The 16,022-nt window shown below is 36.4% G+C and overlaps 2 protein-coding genes across 2 annotated transcripts; both read left to right on the top strand.

Moving 5' to 3' along the window:
* Positions 1-3,052: 3,052 nt before the first annotated feature.
* Positions 3,053-3,748, top strand: LOC306845828 (transcription factor Sox-14-like; the record flags this gene model as incomplete). The annotated part of the gene is made up of 1 exon (XM_079378805.1): positions 3,053-3,748. One exon carries the CDS (start codon positions 3,053-3,055, stop codon positions 3,746-3,748), a length of 696 nt encoding a protein of 231 aa, XP_079234931.1.
* A 2,049-nt stretch (positions 3,749-5,797) lies between these two features.
* On the top strand, positions 5,798-7,637 carry LOC306845826 (claudin-18-like; the record flags this gene model as incomplete). The annotated part of the gene is made up of 5 exons (XM_079378801.1): positions 5,798-6,017; positions 6,569-6,733; positions 6,868-7,204; positions 7,302-7,400; positions 7,529-7,637. 5 exons carry the CDS (start codon positions 5,798-5,800, stop codon positions 7,635-7,637), a joined length of 930 nt encoding a protein of 309 aa, XP_079234927.1.
* Positions 7,638-16,022: the final 8,385 nt, after the last annotated feature.

The following is a 16,022-nucleotide window of genomic DNA, read 5'->3' as shown; positions in this document are numbered from 1 at the left end:
CTTGCAGATAGGCAGGCTATAATGTTCCTCGGCTTTATCTCCAGTATTAAATTCACAGGGACGAGAGAGTGGCTAGGGATAGATCATGACACCTCTCAGGATTTGAGCTGTCTCCGTCAGTCCTCCAACACATTTTTACCACCAATATTTCCATGAAAGGCTATTAAAGCAAAGCTTGACTTCTCTCAAATATGATTAAAATAAGCACAAGATTTATCCCCCAGAGCAGAGGAAATCTGGAGGATTGCTCTGGAAGAGGTTTTCAAAATACCACTTGAAGGTGTCACTTGCTTTTTACAACACTGAAGAAAGTCTGAGAGTAATCAGAGTTTTATTTCATGCTTAAATGCCTGTATTTACAGCTTCATGCAACATGCAAGAGAAAACATATTGTAGAAATTGCTTGAAATCATTTTTGCATGGTCAAAGGATTTTTGGAGCATGTCAAACTGTGTATATGTACGTGTGTGCATTTATATAGTTTTTGCATGATACAAATGTTATATGAACATAAATGCACGCTTTACCATTTACATTTAAGTACAATTTTATTACAGTGTATTTTGTTACTTTTCCCTTTTTAATCTATTATTTAGCTTTTATTGGTTATTATTTTCATTATTATTGTTATTATTATTATAGATATTGCAATAATGTAGATATTGTCAATCCTCCTGGGTGGTATATTTAATTAAAACATATATATGTTTCCTTTCCACCCTCATTTAGTTAAATGCAGAGAAAATAATGCAAAATAAATAAATAAATAAAAAATAAGCATAAGCATCATTCTCTCTCCTGGACATTCTCCTTTTATATCTTTTTTTCTCAAGCACTGCATTTTCCATTTTCCTTATAAATTTGAAAAGATACTTTTGGCATGATATATAAAGGAAATGATATGTTGGGTCCTGGGGTACAATATTACTTTTGCTCTGAGGAAAAACAGATTATGTTGGTCAATTTGTGCTGTTGGCAACTATAGTCTTGCTAATCACTCTCCACAGGGAGCATATTGTCATATGCTGTCTGAGAGAGTACAATGCATCCAAATATGCAGAACACAGCTATTTTACCTGGTGCAATGACCAAATATTTAACATATAAACATAAAAAGCTATACTTATGATTACTTATTTAAAACCTAAATGAATTAAAATGTTCTAAACATTTGTCATTTTAAAGAAAAGTGCTTTGTATGTGAATGCTAAACTCTTTTCACACTACTTGTCATTTGAGGTGATAAAAGAAGGCATCTAAAAGCAGGGTCTAGATTTGATAGCTCTTTCAATGGCTATTTTATCTACCTGTAAAAGGCAAATGAAAAGCAATCAGCTTCACAGCATGATCAGTGCCACCCTGTGTCAAAAATCCCTCAGTCCAGGGAATAAAATCTCATGATGGACACAGCAAATCACCAGCTGTCCTGTGGTCAGTTCACGCTCCTCTCATTTATCTGAACAATTCACAGAAGCAGTGGGCTCGAGACATATATTAGGAAGGACTCCTTCCTTTGACATGGAAGGATTATTCATGGCTAACCTGCTTATCCGTGGCCAGAATATCCAGGCGTCTGCTGATGTTCCTTTTTGGACATAATGGAAAATTCTTAGACTTCGGTCATTCTCATGCACTTTGCATTTTTACCAAATCCCAATAGTTGGAAGGGTGAATTCAGAAAATATCGTACTTTGTTTCTTTTCTGCATTGTAAATAATCCACATCATTCATACATCGGTTTATGATTAAAACAAAACCCATTTATTTCTAAATTCCTATGCCATATTTGTAACAGCTGTGCAGATAAAAGGGAAAAAACTTTAAAATGTTATAGCTAGTAGCAAAGCATTGTGTGATGAATGTATAAACATAATTAATTGTCAAAGCAACCAGGAAATAACACTTTTTAAATGTTATTTTAAAGAAGTCTCTTGCTCACAGAGGCTGCATTTATTGATGAAAAATATATTAAAAACAGTAATATAGTGAAATATTACAATTTAAAGTAACTGTTTTCCCTTTATTTTAAAATATAGGCCTAATTTATTATTTTGATTCAAAGCTAAATTTTCATCATCAGCATCTTCAGTGTCAAATGATCCTTCACTCTAATATGCTGATTTGCTGCTCAAGGAACATTATCAATATTGAAACATTTTGATATTGATGCATCTTTTCCAGGGTTCTTTGATGAATGTAAAGTTTAAAAGAAATTATTTATTTGAAGGTAAAATATTTTGTATAACATTATGAATGTTGCAAATGCTTCAGAATTATTCTGGGTGTAAATGGGTATTTTGACATTAAATACTTGAAATAATTTGATATAAGTGTAATGTTTGTACCTCATTCTTAAAAATGGATTCACTCTGCAGGAGCATGTGAAATTCACTAGCCAAAGCAAGAAGGTTATTAAAAGAAAAATGGTTGCAAAGGAAATGGTTGTGGCTTCTACGATACACATTTCCCCTTATGCATTCATATAACTTTTAAGCTAAATTGTTTACAAATAAAATTCATGGACATGTTATGTCTATGACAGCTTTTGTTGTAAATAATCTGTCCCACCAAGGATAGCGTTAACTTAATAGTGTCCTCCTTGCACTGTAAATTCAAGCGCGTGTGTGTGTGTGTGTGTATTTTGAGAGAGTGGCTTATACCTAAACTTTTATAGGCAGCTTTAAAGTCATTTTAATTTCATTGAGTCTCTCTTTTTGCAGAAATCACTCTTTTTGGTGTCATTGTAACTGTATTATGTCGCTCACGCGCTGATTGGGCACGAGGGGTGATGATGTTTCAGAGCGCGCGCTCCTCGCTGCACAGCTTTCTTTGGAAGAGATTTGAAACAAACATCTCACAAACCTTCTCACACACTTCAGTTTCAGTGGCAAAAATAAATAAAATAATACTAATTCTGCCTTTAAACACCGCTGCACATCTCACCGCACCTCATCAGAGGAGGAACCCTCTCTTTCCACAGATGATTTCAATATACTTTCAGGTGTTATAGAAACTTTTTTTTCTTTTTAAATTCCGTTACGCAAAGCAGCAAATGAATTCGAGGAACATGATGAAGCAGCCCATGGAGCACATCAAGAGACCAATGAACGCGTTCATGGTCTGGTCGCGAGGTCAGAGAAGACAGATGGCACTGAAGAACCCAAAGATGCACAACTCTGAGATCAGCAAGAGACTCGGCGCCGACTGGAAGCTGCTCTCTGAGTCTGAAAAGAGACCTTACATCGACGAGGCCAAAAGACTACGCGCCCAACACATGAGAGAGCATCCCGACTACAAATACCGACCGAGACGCAAACCTAAAGGACTGCTGAGGAAGGACACGCTGTTGACTTTACCGCGTCACGGCGAGCGAGAACTTCAAGCGCTCTCAAATTTGGACAAACCTCGACCCCTTCATTCAACTGCGTCCATGCAACATCCTTTCATGGAGCCGAGCCGCCGGTCAACTGTTAGCACTGCTACCACTGCTTTTCAACACGAAAAACTTGCTTTAGCCCCGGGCTCGTTGGCTTTCTCTTCTGCTTTTGGCTATCAGAGTGGACACCGGTCCTTCGGGAGTCTGGGATGCTCGGGTCAGTACGCGCACACTCACCTGTCACCTGCAAACCCCGGATACCTGCTGCCCTGTAACTGTTCGCCCTGGTCTTCTTCCAGTCTCACACCTCCACTTGCCTATATAGTGTTTCCAGGTATGAGCAAGACTGCGATCCGCTCTACAGCGCTGTGACTCAGTCATTAATATGTCAATAGCATCGAGGAAAGGTTTTTTTAAAGAGAGAAACCGATTGGTCTACTCAGTTCAAGTTCAAGCGCAGCTTGAATAAATGTTGATTGAAATACGTTTTACTAGGCTATTATCATTAATAATAATTTTATTTATTTGTACGGGCCTCTTTGTTTTCACATTGATTTATAAAGCCCAGTAGCTATTATGGTAATAATTATAAATGTTACTGCTCAGAGCCAAAGATGAATTTTAACACAATCAGTGGTGATTTGAATAGGCTAGTCTTTATGACATTTTATCTTTACTTGAAAATGTGTATGTAAACGAATGGAGCAAATAACTCGTTCAAAGACATTGTGTACATGCTAAACACACGCGCATGACCTGCTGATTTGTAAAAGTGTCCGGTATCTGTAGGTATTTTTAGCAGTAGCTAGAAGTACAGCAGGCGCATTTCAAATAAAACACTTCAACTTACTGTATACACAATATTTTAATATTAGCCTATACATCATAACCGACATTTTTACTTACATTTAATTTAACCTAAAAGGCTGCAGTATTTGACCTTTGATAATTGCTAGTTATTGGCATTAGTCTTATGATTCATCCACAGGCTGTTGTATGAAACATCCTTTGACCACATTCAAAATCTGTGACTGAAAGCCTTAAGGCAAAAAAACATTGTATCATTAACTTTTCAATTGTAAACAAATTGTCAATTGTCTGGTAAATGCTTGTCTGTTCTGTTTTGCATAATAAAGGCAGATTTTCGCATTCCCTTGTTTCAACAAGTGTTCAACAAAACTTTGTGCTTTTTCCATTGTTTTTTTCCCCCCATATGCTGAAATATTTTTCATGTTATTTCATCTTTTTATCATGTATCTGTCCTATGCCCCGTCCAATGCAATATATTTATATTGGTGTTTTAATTACAAACATAAGGTTGCAAATCAGGGTTGAATATCTAGCCTAATTAAAGCTCTATGGCTTTTTTGGGATCAAACTTTTATTGTTTTTCCAAAATTCCAATTATTTTCTCCAATTCAATTTAATTTATTAGTCTATATTGAAAATCTATGAATATGTGTCATTGTAATATGTTAATTAATAGAAGGACAAGAGGTGGGGGAGTTGGAAATCATTTGAAGCGTTGAGTTGACAAATTACATACATAATTTCTCTCTAAAGAACTCTATCTATCTATCTATCTATCTATCTATCTATCTATCTATCTATCTATCTATCTATCTATCTCGATATATAATTAATCTAATAAGTCACCTAACATTATATAGTTCATCTAACATTTGTAATTTCTCTCTAAAGCACTATATATATAAACACACACACGTTTTCTACAGAAACTGCTGATTATGTCTGGAACATATCCAAATGATTAACTACAATGAACAAGCTACAACTGTATGATATCATGCATAATCATAAAGGTGTTCATTGTTTTTTTCATAATTTATTGGATGATGTACAGTACTATACATCTTATCATATGCACCTTAATGCAATTAAATGCTATTTTTGAATCCTTGCTCAATCCACAAGGGCTCATGTTTTCTTGGCTTTCCTCACAAATGTCATTAATTACTCATTGTTAGCAGACTCTTTTCAGCCTCTGCTGATTCTTCATGCATCAGTAATTGTCAAGTATTAAGCAGAGGAACAATCAGAGGTGAAGAAAAGGCAAAGACAAGACTTTGTCTCGAGTGTAATGTTTACTCACTAAGTCAAAATGATCCAATAATTAGGTGTGCATTGTAAGGCCTGTCTGAACTGTTCTAAGATATTACACATCAAGTGAGTATCAGAGAGATGTTGCTTATGATGACTCCTTTTATTACTCCTTTTATATTTTTGTTGAAAGTAGGTGGAACTATGACAACCCAATGCATATCAAGCATCATTTTATGAGTGTGCATGTGAGCCTTCACACTATAAAAACAGTGTGACCCTGTCCAGCCTCAGTCAGCCTCAACACTTCTCACCACCAACTTCACCAGATCCTAGACGAGAAACGAAGACAGAGGCAGAATGAGTGCCACAGCACTACAGACCACAGGTTTTGTATCAGGAGCCATCGGTACAGTTGGAGTTCTTGCTGCCACGGTCATGGATGTGTGGTGCACCGAAGACCAGCAGGAGCACGAGGCAACCTCCATCCACCATTATACGGGCCTGTGGAAGGACTGCGAGGTGTCCCAGACTGGATTCACCGAGTGCCAACCTCTCAACGGCTACCTGAGCTACTCAAGTAGGTTAACATAATGTGATTTTCTGTGTACAAACCCAATAATGACAACCAAGTTTATTTCTGAACCTAAAATTAGAAATTTGTGCTGGAAATGATATTTCTCACTAAACATTTATAGTCTAAAAAATAATGGTATATAAAGTTTTTCCATGTCGTTGAGGAGGAGTTGTCATCTGCTGAGGTCCATTTTTCATCCAAAAATGACAATTCTGTCAGCATTTATTCACCATCACTGTATGGAACAAAAAATATATTTAAAAAATGTTCGTAATCAAACAGTTTTAATTCCCATTGACTTCCATTATATTTTTTAACCACATAATCAAAGTCAATAGGAACCAAAATTTCTAAATATCTTATTTTGTGTTCCACAGAAAAAAAAGAAAGTCATGCAGGTTTGTAATGACATGAGACTGAATAAATGACAGAATTTTCATGTTTGGGTGAACTATCACTTTAATAATAAGTTTATGAAATAAAGATGAAAGATGAAATAAAACAAAAGCATTGATTCAAAAGCATTAATATTCTATATCCCTGTATTTTTTCAGGAATCCTTCGGGCTATAAGAGCGCTGATGATAATGGCGATTTTAGTAGGTGTGACTGCAGTGTTCATCGGAATCTTCTGCCTAAAGTGCTTCAATATGAGAAGAATGGATCTACTGACCAAGGGCAAACTGGTGCTAAGCGCAGGGATTTTGTTTATCATTGCTGGTAAAAAAAAGCTTATTATTACTCAGTATCTAAACTAAACCCCACTGATCTTTCAATTTGTTTCTATTATGTTTACAAACTGTTATTGCTACAATAATTCTCAATATGGTCCACATCATCTTTGTTCTTTTCAGGGATTTTTGATATTTCTGGATCATCAGTGTATGCTGATCAAATAGTGCCTAGTTTCATGATGCAATACCCAACCCAATACAATCAAAAGCAAGGACAGAAAGGAGGAATAGATTATGGAAATGGCATGGGCGCGGGCATGGGCACAGGCATGTGCGCGGGCATGGCAACGGGCATGGGCACAGGCATGTGCGCGGGCATGGGCGCGGGCATGGGCACGGGCATGGGCGCATGCATGGGCGCGGGCATGGGCACAGGCATGTGCGCAGGCATGGGCGCAGGCATGGGTGCAGACATGGGTATGGGGGTAATGGAAGGAACTGATTCATTTGCTTCCAGGTAAGATGAAAAAAAAAGATTTTTCACTCACATATGATTCACAGGTGTCTGTTAAGTGCTGAATCCTGTTATCTCTTTCTTTGTTTTGAATGGTCAGGTACACATTTGGTCCTGCCCTCTATATAGCCTGGGTAGGTGGAGCATTGTTACTTTTGGGAGGAATTTTGAAATGCATCGCATTCAAAACAATGCAAACGTAAGTTTCACTCCAACACAGACCTTCTATCTATCTATCTATCTATCTATCTATCTATCTATCTATACAGATGTTCTGACACATATTAGGTTGATGGGTTGTAAGCTAACTAGCATGTTCTATTTTAGCAACACTGATACGAGAGATGGCTATGCTTACAATGCCTCAGCCCAGCGCAGTGGGGCAGATGAAGACTGTCACCTCCAGAGAATGAGAGGAGAACAACAACAAATTTAATCAACGAAAAAAAAAACATTTCTTGTCAGTTATGTCAGACCTATGTAATGCTTTGCACTGATGAACTGAAGTAATCTTTTTGAATTCTGAAGATATTTGCAGTTAAAATGTGTTAAGTGTTTTGTAATGAATGTAATATGGGTGACTTGGCCAGATAAGGTGTGTGACACAGGGAGTGTCAAAGGTGCTTAAGATTCAACAGCTAATCATTGTAAATAACTTGCTGTTTAATTCAAATTATAATAAACTTTTGCCACAACTATAATTGACATGATGCAGCTGATTTGCTTGGTTGAGCCCAAAACATTTTCATCAGTTAACGGAGAATGGAGAAGAGAGGAGGAAAAAAAGAGTCAAACTAATTGCTGATTTTTTAATAAGGTTGATATATTTTTTAAGGCAGAAATAAACATCTTAAAGTGTATTACAGCTATTTAAATATCATAGACTTGTATCTTTATATAAAGCTAATTAAAACTACTAACCCTAACCCAACGGCTAAAAGAACACTGTGGGGTAAAAAACAAACAAACAAAAAAGAACAAAAACAATAATTACAGAGACAAAAACTTTTATCATTCATTCCTGACAATTTTGTCAGTCTTAAAAATCTAATTTCATGTGATATTTACAGAGCAACTTTCCAATATTTAGTTCAATATAGTTCAGCCTTTTCAAAATTGATAGAACGCTATACATACATACAACAACTTTTCTTTTTGTCATTCACATTAGTGTTAAACCAAGAACATCCTTACACAACGTAGTGTTAAATGTGTCAAGAATCCTTTACAGCAACTCTAAAAAAGGCCATCGAACATGCCCAGAAAAACACTGGTCTCATTGCAGATGTCCTTCGTGTGATCCCTGTATTATTAAACAATGTTTACACACAGTAAATCTGTAATATGATAATTAAAGTTAATTATTTCTTAAAATACCTGCTAACAGGTGTGTTTCCTTCAAAGCTGCATCTGTCCATGTGATAAAATCAAATCTTCTTTGGACTGAAGCTGTTTTTGCTTGACTCTGGTTTGAAAGGGACTTGCTAATTTCTGAGCACACTGCCTGTGAGATGATTAATAAAACCAGAAAATAGTGACTCAAACACAATCACTTCAATCTTTTCTAGTACATACAAAATACTTGGTTACCATATTCTTCTTGAACTATTTGAGGGAACTACAGTTATACTTACAGTTTGAGAGGTAACAGCCATTGGTTGGATTCTGAAAAATAAATAAGTAAATATATGTGTATGTGCGTATCTCTTTCCAAGGCATTTGGCCAAAAGCAAAGGATAGTTCAAAAGATATTATACATGTATTACACCCACGGGACCAGAGCATAACTGCTCTTATATTCCTATTAAACATGCTTTTTATCAGTAGGAAGTGGGTAACTTTGCGATGATTTGATTTGATTGATTTGAATGCCCCACAACATCAATGCAAGTTATACTGAAACACATTTGAATGAAGAGGGGGTTACCTTTGTGGCAAGACAGGACTTGCAGTTCCTTTTATGGTTTGGGCTGTACATTGTGAGGCTGAAGCCAAACCTCCTATTGCACAAAAAACTATTTGACCAAGATCGAATATCCAAAGATATCCAAAGAAGACTATAAAATGAGCCTAACAAACCAGCATTTGAAGGTTGACCACGGTCTGTCATCGGGTCACACAGCACACCTCACTAGCTTCAACCAGGTTACCATCATCAAAATCATCCCAATCATTTACTCCCAGGTCAAAGGTCACATCAGGAGAACCAGACCAGAGGTGATCAGAGTCAGCAATGTGCTCTGGGTTTGCATGGGCTGTATAAACACTGGCTTTATTAGCCCTTATTCTGTTCATCTGTCCATCGTTGCACGGCTTGAGCTGACTGAATCAAAACCCCTTAAAAGATGATATGTAACAGATTATTTAAATTTTATGTGAGGAAAAATGCTTTGCTGTTATTGTTAATATGAACAATATACAGTTGGTACGGAAAGTATTCAGACCCCCTTAAATTTTTCACTCTGTTATATTGCAGCCATTTGCTAAAATCATTTAAGTTAATTTTTTTTCCTCATTAATGTACACACAGCACCCCATATTGACAGAAAAACACAGAATTGTTGAAATTTTTGCAGATTTATTAAAAAAGAAAAACTGAAATATCACATGGTCCTAAGTATTCAGACCCTTTGCTGTGACACTCGTATTTAACTCAGGTGCTGTCCATTTCTTCTGATCATCCTTGAGATGGTTCTACACCTTCATACACACACCTGTCTGTATAAGACCTTACAGCTCACAGTGCATGTCAGAGCAAATGAGAATCATGAGGTCAAAGGAACTTACTTTTACTTTACTTTACTTTACTTTTGTCATTTAGCAGACGCTTTTGTCCAAAGCGACTTACAAATAAGAAAAAGTAACTAAAACTAAAAAGTTACAACTCTATAAATACTATCTACCCACATATTTAAGAAAATAAAGAAATTAAATAAAATTAACACATGCATATAACAACAACATTTCAATAATAAACATATCAATGAAAAAATTAAATAAAAAGCTACTACTATCCCTTGCCGGTGTCCCTGCCCGGTGGAGTCGCACGGTAGAGTCGATGGTCTTTACACTCTTTGGTCTTCACACTAAGAGGGCTTCACACGACGACTGCCGCGACCGCTGCCGCGGTATAATAACCTTTATTATACCAAACCAACAAATGATCATTTCAATTCAGCTGGACCCACTTTCCTGTTTATCAACTACAAATGGCCAAGCAAGTGCACACACTGACAAGATACACGATACAGTACGAGACCAAACGCGATTTCAGCAACTCTCATCCTAGTAAACAAAATAAGCGTTTCCTAGCAACGGCAAATGCGCTAAACACTGAGACAAGTAAATACACTTACGAGCTGATTTTAAACTTCCGCTGATAGACTGCTTCTCTTAAAGACCACTTCATTACACTGCCTTCTGCTGGCGCTTGAACCCACTTTCCTGTTTATCAACTACAAATGGCCAAGCAAGTGCACACACTGACAAGATACACGATACAGTAGGAGACCAAACGCGATTTCAGCAACTCTCATCCTAGTAAACAAAATAAGCGTTTCCTAGCAACGGCAAATGCGCTAAACACTGAGACAAGTAAATACACTTACGAGCTGATTTTAAACTTCCGCTGATAGACTGCTTCTCTTAAAGACCACTTCATTACACTGCCTTCTGCTGGCGCTTGAACCCACTTTCCTGTTTATCAACTACAAATGGCCAAGCAAGTGCACACACTGACAAGATACACGATACAGTACGAGACCAAACGCGATTAGGAACTGCCTGAAGAGCTCAGAGACAGAATTGTGGCAAAGCACAGATCTGGCCAAGGTTACAAAAAACAATTCTGCTGCACTTAAGGTTCCTAAGAGCACAGTGGCCTCCATAATCCTTAAATGGATGACGTTTGGGACGACCAGAACCCTTCTTAGAGCTGGCCGTCCGACCAAACTGAGCTATCGGGGGAGAAGAGCCTTGGTGAGAGAGGTAAAGAAGAACCCAAAGATCACTGTGGCTGAGCTCCAGAGATGCAGTCGGGAGATGGGAGAAAGTTGTAGAAAGTCAACCATCACTGCAGCCCTCTACCAGTTGGGGCTTTATGGCAGAGTGGCCCGACGGAAGCCTCTCCTCAGTGCAAGACACAAAAAAACACCTGAAGGACTCCAAGATGGTGAGAAATAAGATTCTCTGGTCTGATGAGACCAAGATAGAACTTTTTGGCCTTAATTCTAAGCGGTATGTGTGGAGAAAACCAGGCACTGCTCATCACCTGTCCAATACAGTCCCAACAGTGAAGCATGGTGGTGGCAGCATCATGCTGTGGGGGTGTTTTTCAGCTGCAGGGACAGGACGACTGGTTGCAATCGAGGGAAAGATGAATGCGGCCAAGTACAGGGATATCCTGGATGAAAACCTTCTCCAGAGTGCTCAGGACCTCAGACTGGGCTGAAGGTTTACCTCTCAACAAGACAATGACCCTAAGCACACAGCTAAAATAACGAAGGAGTGGCTTCACAACAACTCCGTGACTGTTCTTGAATGGCCCAGCCAGATCCCTGACTTAAACCCAATTGAGCATCTCTGGAGAGACCTAAAAATGGCTGTCCACCAACGTTTACCATCCAACCTGACAGAACTGGAGAGGATCTGCAAGGAGAAATGGCAGAGGATCCCCAAATCCAGGTGTGGAAAACTTGTTGCATCTTTCCCAAAAAGACTCATGGCTGTATTAGATCAAAAGGGTGCTTCTACTAAATACCGAGCAAAGGGTCTGAATACTTAGGACCATGTGATATTTCAGTTTTTCTTTTTTAATAAATTTGCAAAAATGTCAACAATTCTGTGTTTTTCTGTCAATATGGGGTGCTGTGTGTACATTAATGAGGAAAAAAAGAAAAGAACTTAAATGATTTTGGCAAATGGCTGCAATATAACAAAGAGTTAAAAATTGAAGGGGGTCTGAATACTTTCCGTACCCACTGTATATAGCAAACATCAGATGCTCTAAAAAACATACTTTGAGGTAAAGCGAAAGGTTGAGAATGTTCTGGGTCTCCAATTTCAGAATAAAGGTATCCCAGCTCATCGTTGTAACCTGTAGATAGTTTGACAATTGATACGTCAGATTTCTAAAAGCTCTTATTAAACTAGATGGAGGAGAGAGAGGACAAATTTCTCATTTAAACTTGATGTACTAAAAAGAGTAAAACTGAGTAAAAATAAATATCTATAAGAACCTCACAGACATTCAAAAAAACTAATAAATATGACAAAAACATGCTACAAATTTTAAAAAGTAAAATGAAACGAGAAACTCTTAAAAAAATAAATAATTCAAACTATTAATTAATATGATAATAGTATCTCAACGATAAAACGTGACATGTGGTGACAAAATGAGTCACAATGAGCAAATTTAAAAAAAAATGGTTATTTTTTTTTCCTATATTCTCCATTAAAAGACCATCAAAATGTATAATTTGTTGGAATCGGGAAGAAAAATGACTGAGCTACACCCGTTTAAAGTCAATAGAGTCAGCAAAGTCAGTTTTGAGAAAAATCGAGTTAAAGTTTTCGGAAGGTTTCAAAGTAAAATCTCCTAGCAACGCTGATTCTTTTCCTCCAGTTCTTTTTTTTTTATCTTTGTTATAAAAACACATGCAGAAAATAAACAGTAGAACAAATATAAGAAACAAATAATGCATTACCTTTTTCATTTTACATTTAAACAAAAACATTAAAGAAAGCATGTAAAAATACCTTTTCAGATTAACATTGAGACAGACGGCCTATATATTAAGACCTACTGTAATGCACAGATCTAATATAATGTTACACATCAGATGTTTTTCCCCAACAGTTCCCCAAATGTTCACTTAAAACATAACAGATTATGTTTGCATGAATACTTAAATACTGTAATTCTGTGTATATTTATCGGGACCGCACGCTGCTGGAATTGCCTCTATACGCACGCTTCAGATGAGAGTCAACGTACTCCTCTCAGAAAATGTATAATTATAGATAAATTTAGATGTTTAATTTGTATTTGGAGTGTTGGGCTCGCTAGACGAGGGCTTAATGAATTAATTTGAGAAAACCCCAAATTTGACTAAAATTTTAATTTTTCACTTTTTTTGCCTGTACCTCAAAATTAGACGGTGTGCATTCCTACCCATTTAGCCAACATGAGTCACAAATAATAAAATAACACTGATTCACTGATTTAACTTCACATTCACTGTAACTACAGTATTTTCTGTCAAACTTTGAGTGCATGTGATGTGATGAGCAAACATACCATCATGGTATGACTCAAATGATGAATTCTCATGTTTCAAGGAGTCTGACCTCTGTTTGAGGGAGTTGCAGTTGTCAGTGTAGTGCCTTGTGTCTTCTCCGTGTTGTGAATCCTCTGCACTCTCCATGTAGGGTTCTCTCTAATGCAGGATAATTCAGCTCCAAACCTCTTCATTCCTGACACTGTACTTCTGCTGAATGCCCAGTCCCACTACACAATTAATGATCATTATTTAATTTAAAATATTACTAGATATTACCAGAGCACTCTAAATGAAGATGTTTATGCCAGACAAATATTTAACATTTTACTGAATGACACTATCTGAACATCCAAAAAACCATTATGGCTAGTTTAATTATTGCCAGACATGGGCTATGTGACCACTGACCATATTCAGAGCTGATCAAATGAATGCTTAGCTCCTCTCCCTTAGGTGCTCTTGTCACCTCGATTCTCTTTGACTTAGACTTAGAGAGCAACGTATTCCCTGAAAAAGAAATAATGCATCTTTCATTTTAAGGAAAATGAACTTGCCTTTGTTTATTCAATCATACAGGTCTTACAGGATTTTCTGCTGGAAAACTACATTATTGTCACAGTCTCCAATAATGAGAGTAACACAATGGTGGTCTGGTGCTGTCTGTTTCGATGCCAACTCCTTGAAATTCATCAAGTTCACTGTGACAGAAATCTTAGCTGTGGCGAGACTGTATCGTGGAATCTAGGAAAATATGTGATTAAATACAATTATATAAGAAATAGTAAAATTATGATGGCTCAAACTGCAGTTTTTCTTATTATCATCTTCAATATTTTTTTAGAAGGAGAGAACGGTTGCTTGGAGAAGCCATGCTTGCTGATGTTTTGTTGCAGGTCAGTGACTTCTCCCCTTGAAATTTCCTTTGCCCTGTATCTTGCGTTCTCATTGGCTGTAGATAATCACCAATGTAGTTTCCAGTTAAAACACATTTCACACTGCAGAGAGTGTTTCTACGACACCATTTTTAACTAAAAACAGAACACTTTTTAAGCATTTTGGCCATTTGTTTATACGACATCAACGTTCTGGAGACCTGAAAATGCAAACTTTTAAAGACGGGTTTCAAAGTACAAATTTGAAAATAATACATTTAACATCTCCTTATAAACGATGCAAATGCAAACTTGATATATAATAGAACATAATGTGTACATGCGTAACAGTGTTTTAAATCATTTTTGCAGATCCGTGTGAAAGGGGTTTATGACGCGTCGTATAGGGCTTAACCTCTTAAGACCCGAGAGAAAAGTTTTAGGAAAAAAATTAGTTTTATTCATGACTTTAAATAGTTTAGAGCATTTAGAATAATGTAAAAAATGTAATAAAAAATGATATTTCATTCATAAGTTATGCTATGTCCTCGGTTGAGGACATCGGGACTCAATTTTTTTGAAAAACTTTTTGAAAAACTAAAAAGACATGAATGAACATGCATTGGCAAAAAGAATAGATTTTTTTTTAAATCACCAATACATTTTTAGTTTAAGATTTATATATTTTTTTTACTTTGTATAAAGATGATTCTTAACTATCTTATAACAGAATGATTCAATATACCTTTTATCTTTATGCAAAGTGTGTGTGAAATGGCCATAAACGGGTTTTCACATTATATACAATGTATCTATAAACTAAATCTAATTTGCATATTAATGTATTTTTGGGGCAACATGTAATGAAAAAAGAAGTGTAATAATGGGAGTAATAACTGATCAGATTTTCATAATAATATATAATATTTCATATAATATTTAAATATAATTTCTTTATATTTGATGGGAAAGCAAAAATGTGGAGAAAAAAGGGAACTGCAAATGATCCCAAGCATACAGCCTCATCTATAAAGCATGGTGGAGGTGGTGTCATGGCATGGGCATGCATGGCTGTCTCTGGAACAGGCCCTCTCAACTTTACTGATGACTTAATGTATGATGACTGTAGCAGAATGAATTTAGAAGAATACAAAACCTTTTTGCCTACCAATATTCAAGAAAATGCCACCAGATTGATTGGGAATTGCTTCATATTGCATCAGGACAATGACCCAAAACACCCTGCCAGTTCAGTCAAGGAATTTATAAGGGCAAAGAAATGGAAAGTCTTAGATTGCCCAAGACAATCTCCAGATTTAAATCCAAATGAACATTAATAATAAGTAATAGTAATAACTGATCAGATTTTAATAATAATATATAATATTTCATAGAATATTGAAATATAATTTCTTTCCCTATTTCGTCTCCCAAAATGAGTAATAAACATGCTTTTAGTCCCGGTGTCCTCATATGAGGACATGTATGAAATCAACATCGTTTCGTAACAGAAGGTCATATTTTGATTTGAAACCCCATAACATTTTCCTGAGATGTTGATTTATGACACACAGTTTAAAAATTAGACAGATTTAAATGATAATTACTAAATATTATCATATTTCCATAAAAGTGTCACTAAATTAATTTCAGACATATTTGAAG

Source organism: Barbus barbus (assembly GCF_936440315.1).
Source record: "Barbus barbus genome assembly, chromosome: 26".
Classification (NCBI taxonomy): domain Eukaryota; kingdom Metazoa; phylum Chordata; class Actinopteri; order Cypriniformes; family Cyprinidae; genus Barbus; species Barbus barbus.
The sequence above is the reverse complement of the archived record's forward strand: the minus strand, read 5'-3'. Positions and strand labels throughout refer to the sequence as shown.